At 39.7% G+C, this 17,333-nt stretch overlaps 2 protein-coding genes across 2 annotated transcripts; both read left to right on the top strand.

Moving 5' to 3' along the window:
* Positions 1-523: 523 nt before the first annotated feature.
* Positions 524-8,392, top strand: LOC148330200 (protein FAM13A-like). Its single transcript, XM_088305179.1, has 6 exons — positions 524-807; positions 1,490-1,691; positions 1,760-1,966; positions 2,212-2,392; positions 3,765-3,907; positions 8,311-8,392. Exons 1-5 carry the CDS (start codon positions 739-741, stop codon positions 3,904-3,906), a joined length of 801 nt encoding a protein of 266 aa, XP_088161305.1. The 5' UTR covers positions 524-738; the 3' UTR covers position 3,907; positions 8,311-8,392.
* Positions 8,393-9,322: 930 nt separating this feature from the next.
* Positions 9,323-17,111, top strand: fam13c (family with sequence similarity 13 member C). Its single transcript, XM_088305180.1, has 10 exons — positions 9,323-9,551; positions 10,477-10,726; positions 11,483-11,612; positions 11,751-11,832; positions 12,802-12,995; positions 13,065-13,148; positions 14,401-14,505; positions 15,156-15,346; positions 15,549-15,650; positions 16,709-17,111. Exons 1-10 carry the CDS (start codon positions 9,326-9,328, stop codon positions 16,833-16,835), a joined length of 1,491 nt encoding a protein of 496 aa, XP_088161306.1. The 5' UTR covers positions 9,323-9,325; the 3' UTR covers positions 16,836-17,111.
* Positions 17,112-17,333: the final 222 nt, after the last annotated feature.

Genomic DNA, 17,333 nt, shown 5'->3' with positions numbered 1-17,333 from the left:
TAGTATATATATATATATATATATATATATATATAAAATGATTTTTCCTTCCCCCCAAAAACTGTTTATTTCCATGCCATTTATTCTAAGGCTGCTGTGTGACATGTGCAGTGGGCGCGGCTTGTGACGTCGTCAAGACGCGGAAGTAGATGATCACGATAACGCGAGTGTCCTTTAAAGAAAACGTCGGCATTACGCAAATTTAAAATGATCAGCACATAACCGCAACGCTATTTGTTGCGTGGATATGAACGGATTACACAAAAACCCGTTGGTCGGTCGGTCATTATTTACGTTTCCATTTTAAACCCGGAAGTTGCAGGCGTTCAAAACGTCCCACAAGTAGTTCCGTCATACGTACTGCAGTACTGTGATATAAAGAAAGTACAACAAAAACACTCTCTGTCTACACCCAGAATAGTATTTGCTTTACATTAAAACCAAACATACTAAAGTATCGTTAGTTATTCTGATGTAAAATGTAATTAACTTGGGGAAAAAACTCCGCGGAGTGATCGCGTCGTCAAGTCAATATCATGTTTCATTTTCCTCCGCCAGTTTTTATCTATTTATTTTTTTTGTACAGCCAGTGCGGACCTCGTTGGTTAGTCCCTAATCTCAATTAAATGGATGTCTTGGATGGATGTCTATCTGCAATTAACTGAAGAATACATTCTAATATAAAAATCAGGGGTAGGCTTACATTAGGCAAACCTTTCTGCGAACAAATGGCAGCAAATGAAAGAAAACAACACAAATAACAACAGAGTCAAGTGCAACATGGGTGGAAAACTTTCATTATTCTCCGTAAGTAAATCTTCAATCACTCACCCAACGTTGTCTTTATTAGGATGTATCTAGAGGTTGAATAACCTAAACATTATCAAATGTAATTTCTATTTAAGACAAATGTTCACATATTTTTCAAATTGTCATGGTAAAGTTGGTCTGATGCACATCTGCCTCGCAGTTCTGCGGTTTAGGGTTTGAATCTTGGAATCTTTGTATCTTTGCCAGCTTTGTATTTTGAGTTTTACAATAATACTTAACTTATATAACATTGTAATATGTCCATGTGCCTACAAAGTAAAATGTAGAGAGTCTCTGTAGCAGCGAACGGGCCAATCAACTCAAGCCAACAGTCCCTCAAACTATCGACGCTCTACTTATTCTCTTCCCATTTCCTTGTCTTTGTGGCCTTTGCCAATCATGCTATGTTTTTGTGGTTCAATAAGAAATAATACAGTATATTGTATTATCTGTGGATCCTTAAAACCAGATACAGGTCAACAGCTACAAGGTAAAATGTGCTGTGTTCAATCATTTGGTGTGTGGTGAAGAGACGGCAAGTGTTTTTTGTGACGCTCCACTTCAGTCGCTCTCTGCCTCATTGCTCAGTGTGCAGTGGGCACAGTGTCAAGTGTTGGCTAATAAACGTTGGTAAACCCTGACAGTAAGCCACTCACATTTTGTATCTTTCCCCTTACAGCATGAAAGGACTTCGGCCATAAGGCTGTGGTTCAGTGTTCATTGCAACCCAGATCTAGCTGCTCCTGTCCGGGTCCCAAAGTCTGGAGTGGCATCCAAGTGCGTGTTTGGCGTCTCCCTCCAGACGCTGCGACAAAACGGGAAGATGATCGACGGCATACCGATTGTCTTACGAGATATGGTCGAGTTCTTGGAGAAAAATGGTAACACTGTTTTTTTTTCTGTGATTAATTCTCAAACTATCTGTGACTCCTTTTTCTTTCGTCATCAGCGATGGACTACAAGGATCTTTTTCGCGTGGGCGGCTCAGTGACAAAGATCCACCATTTGAGGCGGCGGCTGGATCATGGCGAGAAAGTCAAACTGGAGCTAGAACAAGTGTCCACTGTAGCTTCGCTCCTCAAGCTCTTCTTTCAACAGCTGCCCGACCCCATCATCCCAGAGTACCAACGCAGAAACCTCGTGCAGTGCTTCAGAGGTATAATGCATTCAAGGATTTTCTAGGGTCATGACCTTGGCTGGAAAATGCCAATTGGCCGCTACTGACAGTTGTTGTTTGGGCCACTTTATATTTTATATTTTCATAAAAAAAATTATCCCATCTCCGTTAGCAAAAATGACATGTCAATTCACATTTGTCAAAAGCCCATCCCGAGATGAAATCATATTATTGTGAGACTTCATGAATACACATTCTCGTTCTTTTTCATGTTTGTTTCGTAGCCAACACAGACGAGACCCAGTTGAACTTGTCCTTGAAAAAACACCTCTGCCGCATCCCGGATGACAACCTCACCATCCTGTTGTACTTCGCCAACTTCCTTTCCAGAGTGGCAGCTTGCAGCCAGTTGAATCACATGACGGTGGACACTCTCGCCACCATTTTTGGACCTTGCATCTTTCAGTAAGTTGTTGGAAGGGACGTTGAATGCTTGCACACTTGATATATATGCATGCAGCTCACTCACCTGAGACTTTTTATATCCAGCGCACATGAAGGGCAAAAATTATTTTTGTTTGCGTCCACTGTAATCCATGTACCTTGTCGACACTGAAAGGTGTGAAGTGCACTCGCCATGCTGCCTCTGTGATAGCTTGTTTGACAGCTCGACCTCAGTCACCCTTGCACATATTTGCCACCCGAGCCTTGAAACAACCCCTCTTACCCATACGTGACAGTTACGTAAGCCATCCTGACCTGTCATTCCGACCAACCATGGTTCACACTCCCCCATGCTGGTCTTGCCTGTACTTTGTGTACTCAATTGAAAAGGTTAACCTGAAGTCGTTCTATTTTTATACGTTGCATGTAAGATTCTGATGACTTCCAGTCAAATGCGCCGCCTCGAGTCATTTGAATTCACATATCTGTGATGTTAAAGCAATTACAAACAAAATAGCAGCTTCTAAGCCACTTTTACGCTGAACTGGCTTGTTGCCATGACGACCCCCCCATCACTCCATTTAACGGTCTATAATATTGGCGGCGGCCATAAATCGAGCCCTGAAGCAACGGGGGAAAAATCTCAATGGGTTCATACTGTTAATTTAATAGCAGCACATTAATGTGCTGTTTCGAATGTCTCCCTCACTGTTCCCAGGTTAAAGCTTCGTACTCTTGAAGCTGCTAGCATGCTTCTAATTTTCTTTTCATTTAACCTGTATTTAACTGAGTAGGTCAGTTGAGAACCATTTCTTCAAGCTCGCCAAGGCTGCTACATTGTTAGCATGACTTATTCATGATGGCATATTGCCAAAAACGAAATGTTTCCGGTTTGATGTTCTCGCTCATCATAGAAGGACTACACAGAAGTAATATGTTCTTAAAAGCTAGATAATCCAGAATAATTATGCTAAATATGAAATAATCATTAAAATGTATCATATTGTGAATATGTAGGGCCAGTACCGGTTCTAGCAGGGCCACCGCAATATGGCCAATGGGAACGGTCACGTCAGCTGTATGTAGCCGTCCACGCCTCAAACACCGCCGTTACATAACTTTCTGATTCCTTCTTTTTTTTCCCTTAGCTACTACTTATTGTGATTTGAATTCACTGCCACCAAACAGACCTTGTATCTCAAGTTTGCGAAAATCATCCGAAGGACGGCTCGTTTCTGTAAAAACTCGTCAATTTGGTCAATCATATTTTAAGGCGGCACAAAGGATGCTTCTCCGATGCATGATTCCCTCCACTAGATGGGAGTGTTTCCCAATGTGTTTGTCGACATGCCACCTGGTGATGATGTGTCTCAGCGTTTGTTTCCCTTTGCAGCGTTCCCGCTGGAGCGAAGATGCTGGAGGAGCAGAACGTGTGCAACACCGTGATGGTCCATCTCCTCAGAAAACACAAGATCCTCCCTCTGCCTTCCGGCATTTCCCGCCCACCTTCCCCGGCGTCCTCCAACCCCTTCTGAGGTGACTTTTGAAATTCTTGCCAATGTAAAAAAAAAAAAGCTCAGTAATTATTAAAAAAAAAAAAACAACCACAATAATCTGATATTGCAGACAGGTCAAGAGCTATTGTTGTGGCCAACAGGACAAACATGTTGCTCATATTCAAGTAGTACTTAAAGCAAGTTTAAATTATAAACACAAAAAACTAAGCAAGTGAAGTGATCCAGGTTGGTGACTGCAGTTCTGTTAACATTAGGGCTGAATGATTTTGAATTGCATTTTTTTCCCCTCCTCAATATTGCAATTTTTTTTCATAAACAATTATTTTTTTCTAGGTCTTCTCAACAAACACAAGCAATAAATACATTTTTATTTCAGTAAACAATATCTGATGTACAGTATTAATTCTTATGATACATAATCATTTTGTTCTCCTTGGTTGGGCCTAAAAGCAAATGAACCATGAATTAATATAATATTAAAATTTACGTGCTTCAATTGGAGTTTTTAACTCTCTAAACATTTTGATTTGCAGTCTTTAAAGTACTCATTATTTCAACTTCTAAAAATTCTACCAAGTAAGTGTGCCGTAAACATAACTCTGTCAGTCATAAATCACATTACAGCAATAATGCAAAGAAATTTGTGCGTTCATCACTTCAACTTTTCAGGCGTCATGAAACAATATGTAAACATGAAAACACAAAACTTAGTTAAACACTATAGAAATAAATCTACTATTCACGGAGGATGTAGGGACTGGGCTGGTCTGTGAATTGTTAAAATTTGTGCATAATTACCACCCATTGAATTGCATTCAGGGGAGGAAAAATACATTTAAACCCAAAAACATTGTTAAAACAAAAAAAAATAAATCTGCGAATATGTGAATCCGCGCGTGCCAAACCGACCACCTTATATGAAAAATAAACCTGACCAACCAACTGAAATGAAACATCGTTTATAAATTGCGCATTTTGCTACATTGCGATATGGATGAATCGTTTTCATGTATGTGTGCCAGCACGAGGCTCAGCAGCAATAAATGGCGTCAAGCGCTTTGTTTGACTACGAGTGCTGCTGTATACACACACTGTGTGGCCTACTTGTGAACCAAACGGCTGGTGACACGATGCTGTCATGTGCTGTGCCTAATGTTTAAGTGTGTTGTTTGGGCTCATGCTGTAATTGAAGGCAGCGAGTGAGCCGCTTTGCCTCCAGGAAGGGGCTTGTTGTCGACTACCGAGTGCTCATCATGCGTGTGCGCGCTCTCCTTGCTAATGGAAGCCGCCCTCATGTCAGCTGTATGCTTGACTGCCGGCCATGTCGATGAAAAAGCACAATGTTGTTTTCTGCCGTCTTGTGGGCTACAGAGCAGGAGCAGCCAAACTTTCTCCTTCATATGCAGATGTAGAAAAATTGAAGGACTTCACGCTTCGTTTTTTGAACATGCTAGAACCATCAATTGATTCATTTTTAATATGACTCTGGATAAAGGTCCTGATAATTTTTTTGTCATTCAGAGACCCTAAACGTGGACAAACAATCCCATGTTATATGATTATAAATTTTTTTCAGCCATGAGTCAGCCTCACAGTTTTAAGGTTCTGATACAGGAATTAATTTACACCGTTTGAGTCACAGCGCATTTTTTAATCCTCCGCAAACAGCCACTTTTTTTTCCAGAACAGCACGATGAGCTAGCGCTTAGTCTGCCTTTCTCACAATTCTGAGGTTCGGTGGTTCGAATATCAGCTCTAACACTCTTCTTTGCATCTTCCAAAATTCCAAGAACATGCATGCTCGGTTTATTAGTCTCATACTTGTGAGTGTGAATTGTTTGTCTGTATGTGCCCTGCAATTTGAGTGCAACCGGTCCAGGATAAACTCGGCCTCTCGCCAAAGTCAGCGAGCAATGCGCTGCGAGATCACAAATGGATTTTCACTCCTGTTAAGTTTAGCCTTGACAGAGGCATGCTCACTTCTTAGTGATATTGTCATCCTACAGCAGGCCCGGAGTGACAAATCTGGACGTTCTGGCAATCATCTAAACGGAATTGTTTACCGACTTCTCATGAAGCATTAGTGTGTGTTTTGCGGATGTGCTTGTTCTAGCCGCAAGGAATCACGGTCTTTGTAGTACACAACGTTCTTGTATGTGCCGCATCCTCGCCATAATGAGCTTAACTTGAATAGATTGAGTTCTCTGCAGCGATCATGGCGAAACTCAGACGGCTAACTTTTAGGGCGAAGAGGAAGCGGCCTGCTTTATTCCTGTGTTGGGTCACAAGAATATAACGTTTTATTGATGGTAACAAGTTACAAGCGGAAATTACGTCTATTTGCATCACAAGGTCGGCGCGTTGCCGTTTAAATTGGATGACTCAAAATGTGAGGTTTAAACTGTATGGTTCAGAAATCGGAATTTAGACCTTCACTCGAATGTTGACTGCATGTAAACATAGTCACTAACTGTCTACTTTTGTTCATACAATACCCAAGTCACAATAACTTGATACCAAAATAAAAAAAAAAAGAGGCATAACACAACCACAGGTGGAAAGCCTCCTTTGATAACTGTTGCTGTCGTAAAATTAGTTCGCTAAGTAGATCACCAGAAGTTGAGCGCATAGTTTTCAAAATAAGAGCATGAACAGGAAGTGTCGTGCTAACTCCCTTAACCTTGCTGGCTCAACAAAGTTTGGTAATTCTGCTTTGATAAGTGTCAAATGTCTTATCCCATCTTATGCATACTTCTCTTACTTGTTCGAATAAACACCGACGGTGATCTTGTAAGCACGTTCAATTTTAAATTTGATTCCTAACGATTTTCAATGATGGCACTTGAATTAATTGGCCTCAATTTTGTGTGACAAAACAAGTCACGTCACTTTGCTAAAGTTTGCTCTTAAGTTGTCTGCTCAATTCAAAAAAAAAAAAAAAAAAAAAAAAAGGGGCCTGGCTGACATTGTCGTTTCCATCCTCACCGACGTGACGTGATTCCTCGGGACGCTGCGGTCGTTCTTGTCCTCCTTTTGCGCCAGCTTGACTCGCCTTGGCTGCGCTCGTCGTGACAAGTGGGTTACTGGAGCAGCGCGGTGCCCACAGACACGCTTTTGATATGATTCCAGTCCAAATAACACGGAGCCGCCGCGGGGGTGCCACGTGACTGCTAACTGGCCACTTTACGCTGAGCGAGTACGGTGGGTGGCGCAATGCATCCTGAGAGCAGAGCTGCAGGACAGGTTGTCTCACTTGTGCCTCACTCATGTCACGCAAGACTGAACAGGAACCTAAATGGACTTGCCAGATGGCCTCAGAGCAACACACACAGACAAATACACAAACTCTGGGATAGAATTGATTATAAATCCAAACGCCATTTGTGTCATGCTCTAAACCAGGGGTGGGCAAACGTTTTGATTGGCGGGCCACAATGGGTTCTAAAATTTGACAGAGGGGCCGGACCAGGAGCAGATGGATGGAGTGTTTTGGTAATCTCGCCTCATCGGAGAAAAAAAACCCATTTAATTTTAAATAAAAATGAACAAAAACATTCCAACAAAATAGCTGTCTTTGACACACCACAGTATTTAGAAAATAAAACATCAACAAAGTTTATTCATTACATTTTTTCAAGTTCGGCGGGCCGGATTAAAACGTTTAACGGGCCGCATGTGGCCCCCGGGTCGTAGTTTTCCCACGCCGGCTCTAAACAAAGCCATTACAGTTGATGTATTATTACTGAGACGACTCAATCATTATATGCTGTTGACATTATTGTCATATAATATGATTCCTATTAGTCATACGTATACTGTATACGACCCGAGTCATGTAGGAATAGTCGCACGTTACACTCTAGAAAGACGGCTGTTTATTTAAAATAATGTGACTGAAGTACATAATAATAATTGCTTAAAAATTGAGCTATTCGAGTCAGTGGGTGCTTCCAGGGATTTTGGGCGGGAGGAATAAAAAAAATACAACAACTGGTTCATGAAGCAATTTTGAAGCTTCGTTTTCCAACCATTACCAAAGCGCCTTTTTGCTCTCAGCATTTCACAATGTTTATTGAGATTGTAATTTTCAGTTGTGTAAAACTGCACTACATATTTTTCTAATATTTCTACTCACTATTTTGCCTCCTCTTAAAATAAAAAGTAAATTCCTCACTCTTACCTTAAAATTACGAGGGATAACTTTTTAAAGGCAGAGCTGTCAACACCACTCTTGTATTGAAATGTTCCTCAAATATTGGCATTCAAAGACCTGAACCTGTCAAATGATCCACTTTGTTTGCCGTGTAGCTTCTGCCAGACTTTAAATTGCAACATGCGTGGAGCATTTCCTTTCGTATATGTGTCGTGTTCAATGGGCTGCAGCACAATGACACATCATCACTCTGTTTTGTCCTCCTTCAGGCAAAAGGAGGAGGAGGAGGTGATGCTTCTCCTGACGCACGCACACACCCCCACACACACACACGCACACACCCACGCGCAAACACTGATAATTACACAGGCTGTGACGTACAATGGATCCCTCCATCCTTGCTGCCATTTTTAGACTCCTAATCTTTGACAACAGGGCACCGTCGATGCTCGCGTAAGTAATTTCTTTTTTTACTTGCGTATTGAAGCGTGCTTCTCTGCGGCTGCCTCATCTATCGATACCCTCCGCCTCATTCCGACCCCTCCTTCCTTTCCCTCTCCCCTCCCTGCCCTTGTGACGCACAACGCTGTGTTTTTTATGAATGAACAGTGCAGGAGCGTGAGAAAGCAGCGTTTGAAGCCATGATGATGATGATGATGATGATGATGATGTCAGAGCTACTTATATGGCCCCCCGCCTCCCTTCCCCAAATGCCTCAAAGCAAAACTGCTTTTCATCGCAGCCTCCATGTTCGTGCAGGAGAGCGACGTGACTCCCGCAGCACCATCATCGCGTAGCCGCCCTGCCTCGCTCTGACAACGTTGCCGTGGTAACCCCCACCCCTCACATCATCCTCGTCTTCCTCTTCCTCTCCTCTGCTCGAGCACGCACCCACACGCGCCCACGCCGCACGCAACGACACGAGCGGTATTCCCGCCGCGCCCCTTCTTGCCGCGCCTGATGAATAATCCATGTGGAGGCAGTTGAGCAGGGAATGCCGGCCGGGAAGCAACGCCATGTGCGTCAATCGTCTTTTTCTACTCGTCGTGTTTTCCTGCGTAATGGACTTCTGTGCTGCGTCCTGCACTCGGATTCCGACATGTTTGGACAGTGGTCCTTCTGACTTTTTGGGTTGAGCGCCATCATGACCAAGGTGATGTTGGAGACGTGAGGATCGCCGAGGCGGAGGACACCATCATTTACTACGAAACGCAGCGTGATACCTTCTCACTTCATCCCCTGGAGGACTTTTTAAGCTCAGGAAAGACCTTGCTGCGCAAAGCCATGTTCTGCTTCTGCTTCCAGAGCCCCTCCCTCAAGCTCCAAGCCCTGGAGGCAGATTTTAGCCCCCCGGACTTGGAGCAAGAAGACCCCCGTGAGCAGAAGAACCTGCCAGCCCACCAGCAGCCTTTTTTAAGCAGGCAGCCAAGCCCGCATTTAGACCACAAGCCGCTCCTGCACTCGCCCCCGACAACGCCGGTTCAGGACACGATCGACTCATCACCGCATAGTGAGTGCACCCACACACTCACATTGACACACGCGCACACACAAACACACGCACGGATATGTTTGAACGTGACTGAGGTAGCTCCCAAGTTTAAGATACATGTCATCGATTGTATATTTTTTTAAAAAAAAAATTCTGTTTGTTCCTAATGCAAGGCACCCATCATACATTACAAATATCTCACGGCACATCAATATTATTACAAAGTCTCAGGAAATAAATTAAAACTAAAAGTAAAAAAAAAATCATTTACGTGACTGAAAAAAAAACAAATGAAAATGCTTCAACAAAAAACAGAAAACTAACTTAAACTGCATCTTTATGTTTATAAAACTTTATAAAAATTATATTTATAGCAAAAATGACTTTTCAGGGTTGATTTTCAATCTATTTATTTCAGTATTGTACATCCGTACAGAAGAAGGACGCGTGTGAGAATTGTAATTTACTTTATTAAAAAATATAATATACTATAATATACTAAACCTAATACTAAAACTAATAAAAACGAACATAAAACCAAGCATTTTTGGAGAAATACAAACAAATAAAAATGAACAAACTTGCTCTTAAAGCTATTTAAAAAAATATAAAACTATTATAAGGCTATGGCACACTGATTTTGGGCAAGAAGCGGGGTACACCTTGGACTAGTTGCCAGCCTATCACAGATTCTCTAGAGACAAACCAATTAATAACGCCACAACAGAATTATGTCACTTTGTCCTGTAATATTTGTTTATGTTTACAACAGAGAGTAAACAATGGCAAAAATCAGCTGATTTATTTGCATTTCTTGTAATATTTTTTTGGGAGTGGGGGCTGGTGTTTATCCTTGTCTGGTATTTGTTGGGATTATGCAAACAAAAAGTAAAATCACTTCTATCACTTTTCAAGTTTCTCTTTGTTGTTTTCTGTCCAGCAGTACCTGCCCCGTCGCAGGTTTCTTCCTGTCCTCCTGCTCCATCCACGACCTCTCCTCCTGAGGGAACCCCGGGACATGGCGACCCCCCAGCCAGCTCCCCGGACAGTCCTACACTGCTGCCCCTCTCCGCTTTCACCACTGGCGAGTGCCCTATCCCGTCACCTCGCTGCCCCAACCTGAGCAGCAGCCTGCGCTACAACCTGGATCCCGACACCGCCCCGTCGCCGCCGTGCTCGCAGCATATACGCATGTATGAGACTTTGCTGCCCCTCCGCACGTTTGATGCAATTTGACATCTGACATTTTGTCACAAATCCGAGGTGTCGTTAATCAATTGGACTGCAAAGATTCTGAGTATTCATTTTAATCATGGGCTAAAAAGTCCATTTGAGAAATTCTTCCTAGTTCCTGAAGTGCTTTGAATCAACATTAATCAGCATTTATTCTCGTTGACCATTTTAATACACATATCATTGCAATAACAAGCAACACTCGTGCCATCCTCCTCTGTTGACACTGACAGCAGCGCTACTGCAACTGGCCAGAGCCCGACTGCTCTTGCTGTCGTCGGTCATGCACTTTATTTTTATTTTTATTTTTATTTTTATTTTTATTTTTATTTTTATTTTTATTTTTATTTTTATTTTTATTTTTATTTTTATTTTTATTTTTATTTTTATTTTTATTTTTATTTTTATTTTTATTTTTTATTATTTTTTATTATTTTTATTATTTTTATTTTTATTTATATATTTTTTTTAAATTTTATTTATAAATATTTTTTAATTTTTATTTTTATTATTTTTATTTTTATTATTTTTATTTTTATTATTTTTATTTTTATTATTTTTATTTTTATTTTTATTTTTATTTTTATTTTTATTTTTATTTTTATTTTTATTTTTATTTTTATTTTTATTTTTATTTTTATTTTTATTTTTATTTCATTTTTAGATTTATATTATGTGTCCTTATCGTGGATTGACTTTTTTTTCCCTATCTGCAGGGCGCGCTGCAGTGTCCGTGCAGAAGCAGACGACTGCTCGCTGTCCGTGTCCGTGTTGAGAAGACACGTTCAGACCTTGAGGAAGAGGATCAGACAGCTCGAGGAGCATTTTGAGCAGGAGAGGCTCAAGGTGAACACCAAAGTCGAAACGACTGAGTCACGCTTTGTCCACGAGCCCGAAAGGCCTCGTCTCAACCACTGCATCACAAACATCACGTCACGAGTTTGGGAGGTGACTCATGTGGATGTGTTGTTGTTTTTCCCTCAGCCTTCTTATTATGACAAGACCGCACATCCCGAGGTTGCCAGACTGATCAAGGAGCTTCTGAAGAGCCGCAAGCAGCTAAAAGGTCACTTGGGGTGCATGCTGTTTTTATGAAAAAAAAAAAAAAAAACCAACAACAAAAGAAACTTTTTGTTGGTAATCCCTCCCTAAAAATATATATTTTTTATGTTGGACAAATCAAAACAAGGTTTGGTTAAAGGGAATTAACATTAATTTCTTACCTAAATTTGGTAGTTTTTATGCAAAACAAAAACTTTTTTTGCTCATCCAAAGACACCAAAATTTTAGTGTATTTTTTTTTTTTTTTTTACGAATGTGAACTAATTTTAATCTTTTTTTTCTTTTGCTTTTTGTTTTAATGTGGAACAAAGAAAGTCACGTTGTGAGAAGAAAATAAGATGCATTTTTATTATTTTTAGTTTTAGTTTATTTTTTCTGGTACACACAAGAAACATTTTCTACCAAATTTGGATACAAAAAATTAATAGCTCAGAAAATTTGTCACTACACTGCGTATTTTAAATAGTTTTCCTTTATTTATTTATTTATTTATCTTTCTTTCTATTTATCTATCTAAGTGGGTAACATCACTTGAAAAGAAATAACATAAAATATGCCTCTACTCCGGAGGTTTATGTTTTGTGTTCATATGAAATGTAACATTTTTGTTTTGGCTAATGGATTTTTTTTTAATAAATGTTCAAACTTAAAGACTTAAAGATACATGTTTTTTGTACATTCTAATTGTTTTTTTGTTGTTGTTTATATCCCCAAAACAAAATGCTTCGTTGTTGTTTTGTTTGTATAAATTATTATTTTTTTCAACCTTTTATTATAATGTAAATCACAACTAATAGATTTTCTTCGTGTTTGGGATAGAATTAAATCTTAGTTTGATAGTTTTGTCATCACTGCAAACAGCCGTGGACAATAAGAACGAGATTGTCAAATGAATCCAAAGTGACTCTTGTCTCTCATCCTCAAAAACTGCGCTAATGTTTAACCGCATGCTCCAACTTGTGTGGTCGTGCAGAGCTGAAGCTGTGTCATGCAGAGGAAGGCGTCCCGAAAGCAGCTTTGGAAAGGGGCAGTCCAAGCGACGCGACCCTTTCGGGGCCAGCGAACAACAACAGCAACGCCAAGCCCAGTGTGGAGGAAACTCTGCACGTCATCAGCAGGACGCTGGCGGAGAGGCGGCGAGAACTCGGCCTGCCAGACTCCATCAAGGTTCTCTTTCCTTCTCCTTTCAATTGAACAAAGTCCTGTAGCGAGACCGTGACGTGTGTTGACGTGCAGGAGATGAACCCGTCCCAGATGAGCATGGAGAAGTCCAGCCTGCAGAAGTGTTTGCTCTACTTTGAGAGTCTGCACGGACGCCCGGTAAGAACACATTTGGATTTGGCTGTCACATCTCTCGATGAGTTTTACGTTTTGTCATCAAGAGATCTTGCACGAACAATTTTAACAGCGAGCATCTTGACACTTTTTTTGCGTGTTAATGTCCTGTAAATGTGTATAGGCAAAGTACACAATTTTTAAAAGCGATCTTGAAACCCTTTTGGATTTCATTGCAAGAACTATATTGATTTGGAATAATATCGAAGGTCAAATCAGTATGACTTTCTTGTTGTGTGTGCGTTTTTCTGTTGAAATTCAACAAAAAACATACTTTTTGGGGTTTCGATGAAAAGAAATTTGGACTACTGATACATTCTTTTTTTTAGTTTTAATTTTTTTGGTGAGTTTCTACGTATCATTCAGAGACTTTTTTTGTTTTGTCTTTGGTTTTTATGCAAATGCAAAATACCTTTCCTTGTGTTTTGGGTAAAAAAATAAACACTCATCCAAATATTTTTGTTTTTTCTGTGCACAATACAACAGAAACAAGTTTTCTTCATTACAATATTTGAAAAATGCGTGATTCGGCGTCAGGGTTAGGACTTTAATTAAAAAGAAATTGGATTAAAAGAAACTAGTAACAATACCCAATGTTTTTTTAAATTTGATCATTTCATTATTTTTTTAATGCTAAACACAAGCACATTTTCTCAGTTTTCTTTTAAAATGTAATTTTTTAAAACATTTTTAATTAATTAAATAATTTATTTTTAAAATAATTTTTAAATGTTATTTTTTTTAAAGAAATTCCATTTTTGTAGTTTTTTTTAGGTTTTGTTTTTATTTAAAACTGCAAAACATTTTCTTTGAGATACAGTTTTTTCTGTATTTATTAGGTTTGATAATAAACACGTTTCTTCATTTTAATATATATATTTTTTCAACTCCCAATTATCCCCCGCCCAAAAATATATTTTTTGGTGGAGCTGGATGGTTGCCAACACTGCTTTAATCTGCTACATCTTTTGTTATCTGAAGTGAGATTATTAAAAAATATAATATAATTGACATTTAGTTAGATTTTTTTAGGGTTTTCTGAAATAAAAAGCAAAAAAAATGACTTCATTGTGGCTTTGATGAAAATAAATCACCTTTGGTTATTTTTAAGCTCTTTTGCGATATTTGAGCGGGGCAACCTTGATGACATTTTCATTATACATCTTTTGAAATATTCGAATGTGTGACAATCGCAAGGCGCTCTCAGTAACAATGTGATCTCCATTTGTGTCTTTAGAGCAGCGTGAATGAGCGGTCGCTGGTCAAACCTTTGTACGAGCGCTACCGCATCCTCAAACAGCTGCTGCTTTCCTCCACCACTTCCACACCCATTCCCACCATTGTGAGTAGAAAGACAACTTCACCACACTGAAGTCACTCAGAATCAAATAAAATTTCTGCAAAACACACGCACACAAAAAAAAACACTTCTGCGTGTTTTGTATCAACAAAACAAAACAAAAATAGCTGCGTTTTCTCAGTTGTTAATATAGAAGTAACCCACAAAATTTGGATATTTTTAAAAAAAAAAATATGAAACAACAAAAACAATACTTTATAAAACAAGCATGTTTTGCCTGCTCACTCATATTTCTTTGTTGTTAGAAGAAATAACTCACTAAATGGAGATGCATTTTTGTTTATTTTTCATAAATGAAAATAAAAACACATTTTCATATTATGCTAAGCAAAAGAAATAACAAACTGATGATGAGGACATGATTTTTCAAAATGTGAAACAACAAAAACCTCTTTGTCTTAAGTTATGCACCACGCAAATAAAATAAGTGTACTTTGCTGTCCTCTAGTGGCAATACGGGCACACTACATAAAATCTGTCCCATGTGCATCAACGAAGATCCTTTTTAAACTGCGTTCTGTCCATTGATATTTTACAATCAAAACGTGTTGTGTGTGTGTGTGTGTGTGTGTGTGTGTGGGTGTGTGTGGGGGGGGGGGTGTGCGTGTGTGTGTGTGTGTGTGTGTCCGTAGGAGGAAGAGGACTTCTCCGACGACGACCGCCCTAAAGAGCAAAACCCGAGACAGCAATGCGTGTCATCTGGGGAACCGCTGCCCCCTTCCTCCTTAGAAATGTCCGACACGCCGCTGGTGTCACCTCTGGAGGAAATGAAGTGTCTCCAGCCGCAGATTGTCACCATGGCAACACTCCATGAGGCTTCTAGGTACGGATTGTGGGCACTCAATCTTTTTTTCCTCTCAATTTTTTGAATAGTTGCAAGCATGTGTAGGCTCGTGTACATATTGTAGGTGTCTATCGAGTCTGTCGCAGGCATGGGCAGATAAACCAAATTCATCATTTCAACTCTTGGCCAAGAAAAAGGGATTACCTTGGCCTGCTCATTGTGACTTTTATTCATCACGCAGATCGGAATTACTAGATCATCTTCGGATCACTCGCTTGGAAAAACGGCGGCTCCACCGAGCACTTCGGGAGTTTGAGGATCTTTTCTACACCCTGAGTGGCAGGTACATGCAAATAAATAACAGGACAACTATTTTGCTATTTGGTTTTATTCTGTCTAAATAATAAACAAACTGGGGAGCATTTGATTACAACAAAAACAACAAATATAATTCAGTCAATGGAATGAAACACAGTGGTTCCTCGACTTTTGAGAGATCTGCCTTGAGTTGCAAAAACATCAGTTTGACAGATAAAACTTTTTTTTTTCCCAAAAAAGTGGCCTAGCTCCTCCTACAAGTCATCTTTAGCTGATCCCAGTTAAAATGTTATGTAAATGAAACTAAAGTCTATTAGCTTAATGCTAACACACAATACAAATCGCCATTGATGAGCTAATGAAACTAGCATCGATGTTGCAGTACTTGGAAACCTTGAAAAAACTTAAGATTTGAACACAGTCACAACACTTGCAGACAGTCAATACTCGCAAGGGATATATTCTTCATCCTCTGAGAAAACACAACTAATGTATGACCACACACAAAATTCTCATTGAATTAATGTATGAAATCGTACACAAACTGTTTTAATTCTTTACATTATATTTGTGTTTCTATTGCATCAAGTGCTGTGCAGTGCTGTTTTTCTTGATAAAAATGTAAAAAGTTGTAGTTTTTGGTGTTTTTTTTTAGTACACTGGAACCAATTAATGACATCATTAAATTCAATGGAGACTGACACTTTACGAAGTAATTTTTCAGCGCAGGGCTGCTTTCTGCTGTTTGATACACATGCGTCCTAAATTTATTTTCTGCGACGTTTGCAGGGGGCGGTGGGCCCTGCTTACCAACGTGATCAGGGAAGGAATTAAACTCAAGTCAAGGCAGCACAGTGTAATGAGAGGAAAAAAAACTAAAGGAAACTCTACTTTATACAGCATAGAAAACTCAGAAAAAAATTTGCACTTTTTTCTGTTCTTTACACATTCAGCGGAAAGTCATTTTTTTTGTTAGAGGCAACATGGGGAGCGTCAAGCGGTTAAGGAAGCTGCTGCGGCCCCTAACCAAAAAAACAAAACGAAAAACAATCGATGAGCAAACTATGGTGTGTCCTCTCACAGGGTCTGTCAGAAGGAAGACCGCGGGCCCATGGCGGAGGAGTACTGCCAGTACAAGAACCTCAAAGCCAAATTGCGCCTGCTCGAGGCCTTGCTCAGCAAAAAACAGGACACAGTCAAGAGCAACTGAGCTTCACAGTGGAGCGTTTTGTCCAAACGATGACGAGGATGAAGGTGATGCACTTTACAGGACCACAATGGCGTTGAAAGTTCTTTATTTTTTAGTCCAAAAAGCACACGATGAAGCAAGCGTTATGTTGCGGAGCACACGCGCTCGGAACGTGATGATCATGTTGTTGTACATTGAGAGTCGTGTAAATATTCGTGGATTAATGGCACTGAATTTTTTTTTTTGTTTGTCGTTATTGTGGAATATGCATTTTCTAAATGTCTTGGCAAATAATAATTTAAAAAAAAAGGTATCAATGCATGAGGAGGTAACAGGGCCACGCTGAACAGAGGGAAAAAAATGGACAATTATGAGAAAAAGTCACAAAGCTACGAGGACAGTTCAAGAAAAAAATTGTAATAGTTTGAAAAAAATTGTTGTCCTCGGAATTTCAATTAGATTAATTCTTTCTTAAAAAAATAATACAAATGTGTTTTTATGTTGCAGAAATGTTTTCTC

Source organism: Idiotropiscis lumnitzeri, chromosome 9 (genome assembly GCF_059441095.1).
Source record: "Idiotropiscis lumnitzeri isolate Australia: NSW breed Sydney's pygmy pipehorse chromosome 9, RoL_Ilum_1.0, whole genome shotgun sequence".
Lineage (NCBI taxonomy): Eukaryota > Metazoa > Chordata > Actinopteri > Syngnathiformes > Syngnathidae > Idiotropiscis > Idiotropiscis lumnitzeri.
This window is presented reverse-complemented; position numbering and strand designations above follow the sequence as displayed.

Bases quoted from the DNA above. Each gene is read 5' to 3' on its own strand.
- LOC148330200 (XM_088305179.1), top strand. From the start codon at position 739: ATGAAAGAAAACAACACAAATAACAACAGAGTCAAGTGCAACATGGGT. The intron at 808-1,489 runs GTAAGTAAATCT...TTCCCCTTACAG, and splicing joins GAAAACTTTCATTATTCTCC to CATGAAAGGACTTCGGCCAT. The intron at 1,967-2,211 runs GTATAATGCATT...TTTGTTTCGTAG, and splicing joins CCTCGTGCAGTGCTTCAGAG to CCAACACAGACGAGACCCAG.
- fam13c (XM_088305180.1), top strand. From the start codon at position 9,326: ATGTTCTGCTTCTGCTTCCAGAGCCCCTCCCTCAAGCTCCAAGCCCTG. The intron at 11,613-11,750 runs GTGAACACCAAA...TTTTTCCCTCAG, and splicing joins TTGAGCAGGAGAGGCTCAAG to CCTTCTTATTATGACAAGAC. The intron at 15,347-15,548 runs GTACGGATTGTG...TTCATCACGCAG, and splicing joins ACACTCCATGAGGCTTCTAG to ATCGGAATTACTAGATCATC.